The sequence below is a fragment of the Trachurus japonicus genome, chromosome 9 (genome assembly GCF_045865225.1).
Source record: "Trachurus japonicus isolate A0001 chromosome 9, Traja_1.0".
In the NCBI taxonomy this organism is placed as follows: Eukaryota; Metazoa; Chordata; class Actinopteri; order Carangiformes; family Carangidae; genus Trachurus; species Trachurus japonicus.
Window position 1 is genome coordinate 30,703,315 of NC_140915.1, and position 15,146 is coordinate 30,718,460.

Sequence of the window (15,146 nt, forward strand, 5' to 3'; positions counted from 1 at the left end):
ATAAGCTGTCACTCTCAAGTCTTTTTGTCTTTATTATAAAAAGTACCCAGAACTTCTGCCTCTTCCTGTTGAACAGCCACACTCACTGCCAGTGACTTCATCAACAGCGTATCACACCTGAAGCATCAACACTGCGCTAATGCAACGTACAACAGACTGACTGATTCCACTGTCACTGTCAAACACACAGTGGCAATGTAACTTGTTAATTTGAAGCAGACATCAATAAATGACAGGCTCAGCTCAAGCAGACATTGAGTTACTCCATTTCCATAGACACACACCTGAAATGTATGACTATACAACATCCATGATTAAATGTTTTAATTTAGAAAAATAAAACAAAGTCACGGATGTACATTACTGACCTGACCTGTTTCTTATAATTTGTTGGGGAAAATGGAGCAGTGGCAGTCAGGAAGCTGTTAATGAAGACTCAAAATGACTGCAGACAAACTGGAATAACTTGATTGCAATAATTATGACATGTTTTCTATTGAAGGTTGAGTGTTGGCCTAATTCAATGTTCTTCTCATTTCTAAATGTTGTATTGTCCAGTGTCAAACAGTCGGGATACAAGCTCAACAATTCACACACACGATCCATCCTCCTTCCTCTCTGAAGGACAAAGTCCTGAGTTAATCTCATCTGTTCTGTCCCTACAAATTAACTCAACCTATGACTTGCAGTCACAATTTTAAAGTGATTATCATCCACTCATTCACATAATTATCAGTTCCTGATGTTGGTCGTGGTTATTCTTTTTTGTCCTCCTGAACCAGGACTTGAATACTGCTCCATGACACTACAATCATCAGCAACTCAGATGAAGAAGTCTGGTCTTCACACCCATACAAGATATGTGCACTTTTTTATGCTGGCATGCATTGAGCATCTTTGGGCCATCCATGACAAAAGGTGATGTGAAACAGATGTTGATATGTTTGTTAGTGGTCCAGCATGAGATGTTTAAGATGCAGTAAAGACCTAGGCTTCTAACCCTAACTCAATTAGCAGCATGATTATGTGTGTTTGTGTATGCTGAAAATACTCCTCTTCAGCTAACTCCAGAACCTTTGCCCTGACCCCAGCTCTAGCTCCCATGTTGGCCTCTTTGAACCTCACTACACCATCCATCATCCAGATTCATCTCCCTTCTTCTTTGGATTTTGGACAATAAAAATTTGAGCTTAGCTTCATTGTGTCCCACCGTAGTGAGGGTGTTAAGCCTATAGTCTGTGTACATAATCATCCTCGTAGCCATGTTTATTAGAACATCATTGCACAGAATGACCTGAAGTATAAGTTTAGTCTGTGTACAGTCTGCAGGCTCCTTTAGGTCCCAGTGTTTCTGTGTTCACATTGTTGGTTTGGAGACAGGAGAGCTGCTTCGTCAGCACCCAAAAACCTAACAACATTCTGAACCATGGAAATGAGTAATTAGCTGCTTTTAGCACCATAGCATGAATACACAACCAAGAACACTCCCTTTAGCTTGAATGGATCCTTTGTATAGCCGGCATAGAGATTGGTCATGATACTCCTGAGAATGTCTGAGGTCTACTTTTTTTCGATGAATAATTAGTCTCTTTTATATTGTCCATGGTTTCCTGAAATTGTGTTCCTGCAGGAGACAACACTGCTCTCAGGATGCTGTCTTGGTGCAGGTTCCTGGGGTCTCCTGTAGATTCGCCTTGGACCTAGAGACAGGACAGTAACATTGTTTTAGACCATCAGGGTTGTAAAGAAATTAGTTGAGGCTTTAAATGGTTTGTAACTGGATATGTCCCTAAATAACAGTTTATACAGTGACTCTGTGAATCAACTTAATTGTTGCTGCTCCAGAAGCTTTTTTTTTTTTTTTTTACATTATAATCCTTTTGAGAATGTTATGCTTTTTGGAAATAATAATAACAACCAACACAAGTCAATAAAAATCTGGACAAACTGCACACTCCCCTGAGGAGGAATCTTCTGCTCCCTCAACACTAACACGCAGAAACATGTATACACACACTTCAATATACCTATCACAAGTCATATCACCTTATCACTGGTATTACAGAGCCTTCCAGCTTGAGATGCTGCGATACAGTTGTGAAAGTACCAGTGATACTGTACATATAAAGGGATCAGTGTTGACTTTTTACATTGCAAAACATTTGCTCTGTGCACATTGCTGGGTGTTGGGAGAAGTCACTATGAACTGTGTATGTGGCCCTGTTCAGACCTGGTTTTAACATTCAGCTCTAAATACAGGAGTGAATACAGAGGACGCATCCGAGATCCAATTACTCAGACAACGTTCAGAGGAGGTCTGGTCACATTCATTAGATACTATGAATTCAAAGCATGCTGACCACATCCCCTGATGTCCTTTACCAGAGTCTATTAGTCTCACCACTGTTTTACCATGAACCCAAAATATCTAGTACTTCAAATGGATAAAACTCCATTCTAAGAGCTATGCAGTGCATTAATTCACTCACTGTCTTCCACTTGCTTGCACTCCCTTTCACTCTCACTCCCACTCACACACAAGCACACTGACGACAGACCCATCTTTTAATTGCAAAAACATATATCTGTGGTCAACCCAGTCACATGCATTTAAAGCAGGTGTGAACAGACGGAGTTGGAGCTGACTACTTGTTGTTGGATGAACACATTAATACCAGGTCTGCCTGTGACTCTGCTACTGTCTCCTTCAGATACAACACTGAGTCATATCAATAAAGATTCCTGGCTCTTACCTGTTGTGCGTCATGTGACTCTTGACCAGGTGTCCAGCAGCCAGAGCAGCCATCAGTGAAAGCTCTCCAGCCAGGACGGTGGCACATACCACCCTGGCCAACTGCCGAGCGTTCTCCCCGGGACATTCCTGACAGGCTCCCTGTACGCCCAGCATCTTCACACACACAAACAAAACACATATACACACCCGTTAAAGCTGCTGTTAATGGTGTCTTTTCTTTCCAGCAGAAAGGGCTTGCTATTGACATATGATCAGATTTAAAGGGATAGTTCAACATTTCGGCAAATTGGCCCATTGCCATAATCCCTATAGTCATAGCAGTAGGTTGCCTCAAAAACAACTGGGTCTCGTAACGTTCCGTTATTATCCCATAGCGTGGTGAATGTGCAGGTCACAACTTGTCCACCAGAGCGTTGTGGAGTTGTTGGATTGTGTATTTGATGAGTTTGATGAGGGAAACCAAGAAATTCCATTAGCCTCCATTGCGTAGCTCTGAGCAGCTCGTGGCTCTGCTCCACCACTCTAAAAATAGCTTGCACCAATAATTAAAGGTAACAAACCTACTCCTAAGACTATAGGGATTATGGCAATGGAACAATTTGCCAAAATGTTGGAACTATCCCTTTAAAGTTTCAAATCCGCAATTTTTTCCACAGTAGTCACTGAAATGTGTGTATGTGTACCTGGAGGCAGGCTTGCTGGGGGGGCAGGTTGGTGCCTCCACCCACAGTGCCCAACTCTATGGAGGGCATGGTGCAGCTGATGTACAGGTCCTCTCCTGTTGGACCGGATGCCTCCATGAGGGTGATGCAGTTACTGCTGCCAACTGACTGGGCTGGATCCTGCAGGACACAAGCATACACTGACATAAGCACAGGAAACCCCAATAAAGTAAAATGAAGCGATAGATTTTGTGAAAACTATTCCACCTGTCCACAAGCGATGTAGATGGCTGCCACCAGGTTGGCTGAGTGAGCGTTGAATCCACCGATGCTCCCAGCCATGGCTGAGCCCACCAGATTCTTACTGATGTTCACTTCCACCAGAGCTTCTGTTGTTGTCTTCAACACCTGCAGTGAAGAAAAGAGCATTAGTCTGCAGGGGTAAAATTATAAAATATATACAGAAATATTTTGTATTTGATGGAAAGCGCAGTAAAATTAATTTAAAGGACCTTTCTGTTACAGGTGAGATCACCTGAAGGGCTGACAGCAGGACCCTTTAATCTGTGACACCTCATCTACAACCTTTTAGAAGTCCTAACTCCTCTTACCTCTCTGACTACTTTAGCTGGGATGGTAGCTTCACAGACAGCAGACTTGCCCCGGCCTTCGATCCAGTTGATGGCGGCTGGCTTCTTGTCAGTGCAGTAGTTTCCACTAACAGCTATGACCTGCAAGTCTGGGAATTCTTGCTTAAGCCTGCCGAGAGCCTGCTCTGTACCCTGCAGGGAGGACAGGTGTGGTGTGTGAGAGCCATTACCAATAAACAGGAAACCCTGAAATCACATATGCATGCACAATAGTTACCTTAGAGATCATGTTCATCCCCATAGCATCTCCAGTCCTGGAACAGAAGCGGATGTACAGATTTCTTCCAGCCAGGGCAACCAGCAGCTTCTGCAGACGTGCAAACCTGCAACAACAATCACAGACAAAACCCAAATGTAGATACAGACACTGAGCCATACTTTTAATATTGTCCTATCCATGTTTGGTTCCTGTTTTACCTGCTTGTGTTGTCAAAGGCTTCTTTCATGATTTGAAAACCATCTGCGCTGTCCAACCAAGCCTTGACCTCTGCTGCCTGGCAGGCAGAGGGCAGCCTCACCACTGGTCCTCGCGTCATGCCGTCAGCCAGAATACGACTGTTGGCTCCGCCTCCCAGCTGCAATGTATTAACATGTTATCGTATTAACACAGGATGCTGCTATCACAAGAGTCTTTACACGACGAAACAACTACTAAACCGAATCAAAAAGAAGTAGTCTGGACGATTTCATCATGCAGCTAATCAAACAGGAGAAATCACAAGTAGTCAACATGTCACTGCTCATGGCCCATATGAATGAACCACATCTCATATTTTAAGTCTAGACTAAACATTTTGAAAATGCACAACTTTACTTGTAATAACAAGTAGCTCACTGACTCAACTTGTCAGTGTGTGTGTGGGTCACACAGTAAATAGAGGACTGATTGTTGTGAGGGAAAATGGTTGCTTGACTCACAGCGATTGCTCGACAACCACGGTTGGTGCTGGCAACCAAGCATCCCTCTGTAGTTGCCATGGGAACCTGGAACTGCTTCCCATCCAAATGTAGTGGTCCAGCCACGCCCACTGGCACAGGAACATAGCCAATCACATTCTCACAGCAGGTGCCCATAACCTGGGAAACAGGAAGTGTGTTACAGAAAGGAATGCAGTGTGTGTGTGTGTGTGTGTGTGTGTGTTGAAACAATATCCACCTTTTTCCGAACATCATAAACGTAAGCCGTTTTTTTGCTCTTCCAGCAGTAAATGCATGGATTTTTTTTTTCAATGAAAATCTGCTTTTAACAATGGATATCACACAAATTGACATCCGTGTTAAAAGTCAGCGTTAATAGATCCATGTGTTTACCGCAACTATGACAACGACTGAAAACCATGGAAACGTAAACGTACAATTCCACCAGAAATACAAAACCGGCTTCCGGTTTTGACCATAGATGATGTTCGGAAACTTGTGGATAGATATACAAAAATGAGCAAAATGACGGTAATCAGTCGGTTGTTACTGTGGTATTATTGAATAATACGTTTTACCATCTTTTTTGTTTGTTTGCAAACAGCTTTCCTATATTACATAGACCAACTTATGAAATGTCTATTTTACTAGGCAGCTAAACAGCGTATAGGACAAAAGAGTGAGTTGCAGCCCTGAAATAGGTTTTCAATCACAGTGAGGTGTCTCACACAGAGGCTCCAACAGGAACACCCACCCAGCTGACCAGCTGGTCTACCAGTCTGCTATCAGCAGCCATCAGAACAGTATTTGACACCATCGTTGTGCGCCCTCACTTCAAAAAGACAGGAAAACTCAACTGTGGAAAAATATTAAATGCTGTCCTTGGTGTAAAAAGAATGAGGAGGATAAAATATCTCCTGAGTAGTGCCATACTTTGACTGCCAGACAACAAACCCCCACCTGGTTGTGACAGGTAAATGAACCACAGTAATCAGCTATAGTTATAGTGATACTAGATCTAAATGTTAATACTAACCATCTGGTAAATCGACTGTGAATCGACCCAACTGAGTGTAAAACCAGTAACCATTTCATCTCTAGTGTGTCCTCACCTTGGAGTAGTCATAGTGTGTGTATGGCAGAGAGGACAAGGCGGTAGGAGAGGGCAGCTTTGAGGAGATCATCTGTCTTCGGATGGCCACTCCTCTCTCTGGCCTCTCCATAGTGGCCTCCAGTTTGTATGCTGGGATGTGTTTGGAGTTGACCAGCAGCATCACCTCAGCGTCGCTCAGGAAACGAGGCCCCAGCTGCAACACACACATGAGGCCATTTAATGTTGACTGAGGACAGATCTTTAGCTTTAAAACATTTCAATCAGTTGTTTGACACAGGACTGTAGCAGGAAGCAGGCAATGACATTGCTGGTAAAGAGAGGGGAGGGAAGGTTAGAAATGAGACTGCTGTTTGTTTATAACCATTTAGTGTAAACCTGTTTGGCCCTCCATGAGCTGTGTTCATGTATATACTCCATTAACGGGAGACTCAGGTGAGCTGAGTGCACAGTGGCCCTGGAGAAGCCCTGCAAGTGTATTTTCTATTGGTGTCATGCACTAATTGGTTGAGCCTTAAAGAGATACCACTCTGACTAATCTTATTACGGCCCAGTTCAATCACACAACTTAAAAACCCTGCAGGCTGATTGGAGGGAGGTGACAGCACAGCCCACGCAGACACCCACTTATTAGCTGGGTTTATTATGGGTAATGTTTTACCTCAGGGTTGTTGAGGATGGCCACACATTGGTCCAGGTCTCTGGGCTTTAAGGGGAGGCTCGACTTAGCCGCCTCAGTCTTGAGCTCTTCCTCTTCAGCCCCCATGACAAAGAGGCTCTTCGGCTGGGGGTCAGCGGCTGGGGCGGACAGAGGCCGAATGACCTCATCTAAGGAAACATGGTGGGGTTAGAAGTTAAAGTTAATGTTAAAGTCGTCTCAGTTCCAAAAATCTGCCTCAGCATTGTCACTGCAGACGCACCTTTCTCTGCCTTGCTGGAGACGACAGCAGCCACGCTGTGGGAGGGGGCAATGGGGCGAGAAGTGGGCGGCTCCTTCCTGCAGCAGGTCTCGGTGGGCCGGCGCAGGGGCAGCACCGGGGCAGACATAGTGATGGGGTTCTTCAGTGACAGCGTGGACTCCATCTCAACCTGCTCGAAGAAGATGTACTTGATAGCCAGCAGCAGGGCCAAGGCCAGACAGATGACCTGCTCTATGTCCATGGTGATCATCCTGCAGGGAGGAGGGGGACAGATTCCTTTATGTCTCACACAAACACCACTATTGAAAAAACAGTTAATCATAAGAAGACACTGGCAGCACTGTTATTTCTCATCCCAGTATGACATCAGTACACTCCAGTCATCCAGGTTCACTAGATCCATCCCCATGTTAAAGGGATATGCCAGCATTTTTTTTTCATGTCTTGCCTCACTCCCGAGTCCATGACAAGCAGATGGACACCATCCATTCGACTGTGCGTGCAGTAACAAGGGAGATAGAGCCCGTATCGCCCGTAATTAGCTTAGCTCAAACGCTGGAAGTTTATCGTAATGGTAGCCTGCTCCACCTAAAGTCATCAGAGACACTCTTCAGCAACTCTAAACGGAAACCGACGGGCCGATCTTCGTCTCAGAGCTGATAAAACTCTCCGGTAAGGCATCTTGAATGGTCAAATGTCGGTAATGGGACGAGATCGGTCAAAACGGAGGGTTCAAGCAAAGATGGTTTAATTTGCTTCAAGCTAGCTACATCGAGGGTAGGTTAGCTTCCTATTTCAAAGTAAAAGCACAAATTCTTTCGTCATGGTTTTCTGTATGTAAAGGGCAACGGGTGTTTTACTTTGTGAAAGTAACCAGAAGTGCATTGGTCACAACGGCTAGCTTGAGTAGCGTCAAATTTGTCTGTACAAAACAGCTGGTATTTAGACAAATTAACGACATACTACTGATCTAAACGGCTACTTTCTCGCCTAAAAATGTTTGAAATGTCGATAAAGTGATATATTTACAGAATTTAGAGCTAAAATGAAATCAGCTTCTGACTGCTAATTTCGGCTGGGGTAGGAGTCAGACACTTCCTATGTACTTCCAGCGTTTGAGCTAAGCTAATTACGGGCGATACGGGCTCTATCTCCCTTGTTACTGCACGCACAGTCGAAAGGATGGTGTCTATCTGCTAAAACGTTGGCGTATCCCTTTAAAACCAAGGCCCTCCCTCCAGAACATGTTTACAAAAACCACTGTGAATGAACTGCATCTTAATTTCACATAAATATACAGTGCAGCTATCAGACGCACACAAACGTGCAACTAAGCAAATCCACGGCCTTCACCTGGTGAGGTAGAATTGCCAGAGTGGTTTCTCTGGCTCGACCCTCCTGGGAGACATGTGGTCCAGCTCCATGCCCACCTGTGGGATGCCCGCTGTGGTGTTGATGGAAAGGGGTTCAGCGATCCAGCGGCTGTGAGCATGAACCATCACCAGGCCCAGAGACTGAACAGAAAGCATTGAGAGGGAATCACATGGTGTTGGAATGAAGATGGAGAAACGGGAGAAGAATGGAAGGTGTTAGCTACCATGATCATTTTGACTCTCTGGGTCACAGGGTTGGGTTTGTTGTCCTCCTCCTCCATCACTCTGGAAAAGTGGCTCAGCTGCCAGATGGGATGGCCCTCCTGACTCTCACGAGACAGCTGCAGGAACACAACACAACACTGTCAGTAAGGCAGACTTGAATACATGTGTGCACACATACAACCATTGACTGCAGCCTTACCTCCAGCACCAGTGACACACATGCAGGGAAGAAGGTCATGAACACAAAGTAGTTGGCCAAGACAGACATGCAGCCGAAGCAGCACATGATTTCCAGCTGCCGCACACCTGAAAGACAAAAGGCAGAAATCACAGGTTAAGAGTAGCTCAGATATCCATGATTCAACGTCTGTGGCAACAGACAAATTCACCACATTCACAAGTATTTCAACATGCTTTTTTAATTTCATCAGATAAAGTTGTGTTGAAACGTAGATGTCAGTGAAAGGATAAATGGAGCTAGATGGGGCAAAAAGTACCTGACATGGTCCCAACCCCAATCACGAGGCACTCCACCAGGGCATCCAGAGTGAAGGTCGGTCCCAGCACCGCCATGCCACGAGCAATGTTGTCCCTCACTTCATCCTGAAAGGTTACAGAGAAATAAGCCAGTCAGGACACGCTGTCAAAACTCTCGGCCTCATATATACATTTGATGAGTGAATATTTATTTTCTACATACCTGAGAACTGGAGCTCAAAGCAAACTTGGCAAGAGCGCAGGCTTTTGAGAGGTCGATAAGAAGCAGGAAGAAGGGCAGAGCCTCACTGAAGGACAGAGAAGGACAATCAGCCGGAGCATGTTGACAAAGACACTAAAGAGAGGGCAGTATGAGGAGTAAGTCCTTACTTGAGACCGGTGAGCTCTTTGTCAAGAAAGTGAATGACCACCGTGCTGAACACAAAGCTGGAGAAGATGGTGAAGAGCCCAGCAATGCCTGGAAAGAGAGGATGAGTTGCTTTTTACTTATATCTGGTCAAGTCAGGGAATGTGAAAACATGCAACACTGTGACATCAACATGTGATCATCATCAACTTACCTAAAATATACTTGGATCCTAGCTGTCTCAAGTTTTGGAACTGGAAGTAAATATAGACAATGGCGATGCAACGCGTGATGGTGAGGATGATGATGTCGCTGCTCAGTATTTGCTATGAGACAAGAAGATCAGAGACTCTTGTTAGAAATCAGACCACAACTCAATGATAGATTGGATATCCTGACAGCATCTTCAAATCTACAAGGTGGGATACAAGACTGTCGCCAGCAGCTGTTTAAAGCAGAAGTAAGCGGAATGTTTGTGTTAATATAAGTCTTAAATAGTTATATCTTCCGACAGCAATCACTTATATAGAGTGTTTGGTCTGAAACACGGGTCTGTCAGTCACTCTGCTCTGCTGTAAGCCGAGGAGAAAACTTTCCTTGTATCCTACAACCTTTATCCAATGAGGAGAGAGAACGGCATAAAGGGGACCGGATCGCTTACTTCTGCTTTAAGCTTAGCACAAAGAATCAAAAGAGGAAGAGACAGCCAGCCTATCACTCTATCAGCATGTCTAAAGCTTTCAACATGGAATGCTGCTGACTCGTGAACGCCACACATGGAGCTTCTTACAGACACGGTATGGTTGTCAAAAAGAGAATATTGCATCATATTGTGTAAAACTATATGATATTACCAATGAACTGCTTGCTAATCAGTATTTCAATTAAGTAGAACGCTGCTTTTCTTCCTTTACAGCTTTCTTCTGGAAATAAAAAACTACTGTGATCAACTAACTGTGATAACAGATCTGAAAATGTAGAAGAGATCAGTGAAGCCTGTCCAGTCAGGACAACGCTCTGTCATTCATCTGGTGAATGGATCTCTAATGTGCGCACTCAAACAGTAATTATTATAATGCATACGCCAGCTTTTATGTTTAGCCTTCAACTCTCTGGATGCTCTTCTATCAGATGGGATGAGGAAATGTGTTTTCTAGTGCACATGTTTTATCTTGTTTGTTTCATTTATATAAAAAAGTGACTTTGAGTCAGTGGAGTCTCTGAGTTTGGCAACAGAAGAGTGAAGACACCAGGTAGTGATGAAGACAGGCAGGGTTACACCCTGGAATACACTATATTAACACACCTAACTAACATACACAACAAATTATTTCTCAAAAGGGATTAATTAAGTATTTTTGGTATTATTACATCAGAACTGTGTAATTGGTCAAATGATCCATATGCTGTCAGTGAGACATGTAGTCTGAGGTGCAGGTGCAGAGACAGCCACGAGGCGCTAGTCTTATCTCATTGTCTCACCTCCTCTGATTTGGGGCAATCAAAGTTCCAGCCACAGATCTGGTCGTTGCCGGTGAACATATTCATTGACATCATACAGATGGTGAGAGTGACTGTGCCAACAATCACCTCCCATGGGTGGGAGGCCACCAGGAGGCCATGCATACGGAACAGACGGGTCAGCATGGTGGAGCAGAGCTGCCAAACAAGAAGAGAAGTATGAGTAAACTGTGAGAATAACCTGATTGCACAGCCATCAGTACAGCCACAGCCAAAATCAATCATCAATCATAAGGCCTAGATAACACATAAAGAAGGAAAACAAAACGATTATGTGTCGAAATATAATCTAATTATCCAGATAATCAACTCTGGTACTTTCACATAACTATACTCCAGGACCTGGAACAAGGCAAGTTGATTTGTATAGCCCACGTATACTGTAGCTGAACAACAGTTTATCTCAAAGGGCTTTACACAGCAGAGAACACTTCAGAGAACCTTGTATTTACAGTATTATTGTCTATATCGGTTCATGAGAAGTTGATGTGATACCTGGAATGTTTATTATAGCCTAAAGGTTTTTACATTTTTATCATGTTTAGGCAGAAACAAGGAAAACCCATACTGGTTGTAGCTACTGTGAGTATTTCAACAGATGGGCATGATCAGACAAACTCCGGGAGCATCAACAGTCTGAAATCCGACCATCTATCATCAACTCCCTGGCCTCAGGTCTGATCATTCAGTTTCATAGGCTACTGTAAAACATCAAATCTCACACACCTCACTGGAACAGTCTGTGTGTATTATTTTTTCCGTTTAGACTGACTGGCCCAAATCAAAGCAGCTGTGCACGTTAATACATTGACACGGTTTTGGGAGAGATCTGCAGCCGCCGGCCTGTCGCGTGCGCTGGACGCGTTACCGGAGCGGATGAGATGCGGCGTCGCTCCCGGTGTACTGATCAGACATTAAACTTTACCGGCCTGAGTCGTCAGTGTGCTACATTCAGGCCTTCGTGTGTTTACAGACAACACAGTAAGCTGAAGTGAAGACAGACTTACCGTGTGCCGGTGCCGGTGCCGGTGGTGGAGAGTGGAAGCTGTCTGTAGGCGGATGCTCACCGACGGTCTCGGCAGCTCAGCAGCTTATGGAAGACCGATGAAGCGATGGCACGCTTCTACATCACCAGACGCTTCAGCCAATCACGGCGGCCACCTGCTTCACGAGCGCTTTATCCACGCCCCGTTTCCCTGGCGACGCAGTGAGGGGGCGTGGCCAGGAGGAGAACGCCTGATCTCACCATAAATGACAGCGATCTGCTCAGGGAGCGGTGCCGGCCCACGGCGCTGACAGGACCCTATACTATGACTTATGATTTATTGTATTATTATTTTTTTTTACCTTGTATACTGCATTAAAATTGAGGGGGGGGGGGGGGAGGGGGATAACAAATAAACTACTGCAATTTGTACTGACCTCAGTGACAAAGTATAATTATAATGAAGAAGACTCTGAAACCTCTTAATTCAGATGTTTTAATCCTGCTCTCTTATGCCTCAAACATTCGATTCCTGGGTGCATTAACTCATCTGGGGGATTTACATTAGCTCACCACAGAGTTTCACATTGTTGCTAAGAGTATCAGTGACACATTTCTTTTTTTAAATTCTTTTTAGAGACTTTGATGTCGAATCAGGTCTAACACCTGTTGTGTTGGTTCAGGGCTATGTTGTGTTGTTGCTATAAAAAAAGACATTCATTCAGAACAGATTAGAGTTTTAGAAATATTCAGTTATTTTTTTCTGTCTTATAATTTATCAGCGCTATAATAGTGCTCTAATCATTCAGCAGTCAAAGAATAGTTTGTCCCTTTTTATTCTGAAAAATCAACATGTCCTGTACCTGTAGTTTGATTTATCTGAGCAACATCCAATGATAGTCCTGTGGTTCTCCCTCACATGTGTCCTTCTGAGTGATGTCTCTGGTGTCTGTGTGAAGGACTGGTCTCCATCCCCAGGACTTGATATAGCCGACTAGGCTATATCAGATGTGTAAATTCTACAGTACATTAGCATGTATTATCATTTCTGTGTTAGTTGTCATAGTGTCATGGCTTTATTGGTTTTTCGTACGGTATGAGGTTCAACAAATTTGAGAGCATAGGTTAAAGGCTGAACCAACTGATCATCAAAGTCCAGAGGCTAAATGTGCTGCCTCTGTCCTGCACCTGCAGATTACAGCTGTAGTAACCAGGCCACAACATAGACCTCATGAAGACCTGTAGCACCACCTGGGCCTATTTCAGATATAATAAAAAAATAACAGATGAAACTGAAACTTCGAGGGTCAAACAAAATCAGGTTTTCTACATTTTAATGCCAATAATAAGCATAGATGTTGGATTCTAGATCATGAAAACTGAGGAACTATTTTTCTGGATAAAAAGTGTAGTAAAAGTGATATTTAAGTTAGGTGTTAGGTTTCTGTCAAGTGAATAGTGGGTGGTGGAAAGTAATACATTGTCGGAAACTCATTAGCCCACTAAGTTTTAAAACTGCTAGCTACATGCGACACAAATTGCACAGTAAATGTACTGTTAATCACACAGAAGTGGTGTGACTCCTCCATTGCTCTGTCCATAAGGTGTGAGGGCTGGCCAAGAGAGAGAACGTACTGTCCCGTGGAGCTGTGGAGAGGAGGAGAGGGGAGCGAGGAGAGATAAGAGAGGAGGCGCTGTGGCCCATGGATGTATTATATTGCTGTGGCCTCTGTCCTCAGCACCTGCACCAGAGGCGGGCGGGTTTGAAGCTGGAGGGTTTGGCCCAATGGCGTTTCGGTTTACATCTATGGTTTCCATATAGCCAATGGGCTAAACCACTGAAATCATACGTGGGCGGGGCTAAACGTCCGTTGAACCAATGACATCCAAAAGAGGCGGGAATCAACGCCCCCCCTCAGCTTTGCACCGTTCATCATCCAGAGGTTAGGGAAACTGGACTGATTCTCCACTGAAGAGGCGGTTTGAGAAAAGCAACTACAAAACAAAATAGGTGATGAAGTCAGTAATGTTAAACCCTGTCTTTGACGTGTTACCTAAAGCTATCCAGCAGAGAGTAGACTATTCACTCTCTTAGTTATGTTAAAGGCCACATACTGTGTTAGCCGCTGTAGCTCATTTCACATAATAACGTTAACGTTAACGTTAGGCTAAAGTTAGCAGCTAGCCACCGTCGTTACAGCTACAATAGACTTCGCTGAATTAATAGAGTGAGCGCAGAAAAGTAATGAAGAGACTGAACAACATGGCGCCAGGTAGTTCTGTGACATTACCAACCATCAGATCAGCCCATATGGTGGACAGTGGATTTTCCATATTTTCTCTTGACTGTAGGCTAAGTCAGTATCTTTGAGATAAGACTTAAGGGGCAAATTATTTATCTAGAAAACAACAGGTTGATCAGTAATTCAGCATTAAAAGTTGCAGATTTCTCTGATCAGAACAGGAATGAAGATTATAAACTACTCTGCTCAGGATATGATGACACTAGACTGTATGATATTAAATAAATTGGAGTTAGCTGTAATAGCAGTTTAAGACCCATTTCACTGTCTAGTGGGGGAATTGAATCAGTCCATTTGACACAGGACACTATTTTGCATTGATAACCCATATTCTACATACAGCAGTTTATGAGCACACTGGTATTTATAATTCAGTTTTATATTTATTAATAATATATTTTTTTAATCTGTTAAGTGTGTTACACAGTTTGATTTCTAATTCTAGATTATTCCATTGATTGACTCCTTTAACTGATATACATCTTTGTTTTACATTTGTTCGTACCTTTGCTTTTGTATACATAAGTCCCTCTTAGTTCATATCTACTGGTTCGAGTCTGACCATCATGCCATCAGGTAGGTCTGATGATGCTGATACTGGTGTTGGTGATGATGGTGCACATGGCTCAGATCCAGGCTTCCCTTTGTGGGGTGACTTTAGTCAAGATTAGAAGTTAATTATCTGGTTCTGTCTGTAGCACCGAATCACGAGTCCACAAGAATTTCACTGTACTAGCTGTTTATGTGACTAATAAAGTACCTTTACCTTTACCTTTACCACATCGATGGACAAAATGATGGTGACTGAATGATGTCACAGTGTTGACATGTCAATGTTTTGAGGAGAAATGTAATTTATTTATTTGACAACACAAAACA

At 43.6% G+C, this 15,146-nt stretch overlaps 1 protein-coding gene across 1 annotated transcript; it reads right to left on the minus strand.

The window, feature by feature from the left end:
• Positions 1-1,248: 1,248 nt before the first annotated feature.
• On the minus strand, positions 1,249-11,176 carry hmgcra (3-hydroxy-3-methylglutaryl-CoA reductase a). Its single transcript, XM_085787338.1, has 19 exons — positions 10,941-11,176; positions 9,673-9,784; positions 9,482-9,569; positions 9,315-9,399; positions 9,112-9,217; positions 8,814-8,920; positions 8,614-8,730; positions 8,370-8,530; positions 7,017-7,267; positions 6,758-6,924; positions 6,098-6,292; positions 4,986-5,144; positions 4,485-4,642; positions 4,285-4,390; positions 4,029-4,199; positions 3,685-3,825; positions 3,439-3,597; positions 2,754-2,908; positions 1,249-1,700 (listed from the first exon to the last, which is right to left on the minus strand). The coding sequence occupies exons 1-19, from the start codon at positions 11,103-11,105 to the stop codon at positions 1,646-1,648; spliced, it is 2,658 nt and encodes an 885-aa protein (XP_085643464.1). The 5' UTR covers positions 11,106-11,176; the 3' UTR covers positions 1,249-1,645.
• Positions 11,177-15,146: the final 3,970 nt, after the last annotated feature.

What these genes read in the sequence shown, in the direction of transcription:
- hmgcra (XM_085787338.1), bottom strand. Translation starts at nt 11,105, where the DNA reads ATGCTGACCCGTCTGTTCCGTATGCATGGCCTCCTGGTGGCCTCCCAC. An exon ending in CACACTATGACTACTCCAAG is followed by an intron (nt 5,145 to 6,097) that starts GTGAGGACACAC and finishes CCTGTTTCCCAG; the next exon opens with GTTATGGGCACCTGCTGTGA. An exon ending in GGATGAACATGATCTCTAAG is followed by an intron (nt 4,200 to 4,284) that starts GTAACTATTGTG and finishes TCCTCCCTGCAG; the next exon opens with GGTACAGAGCAGGCTCTCGG.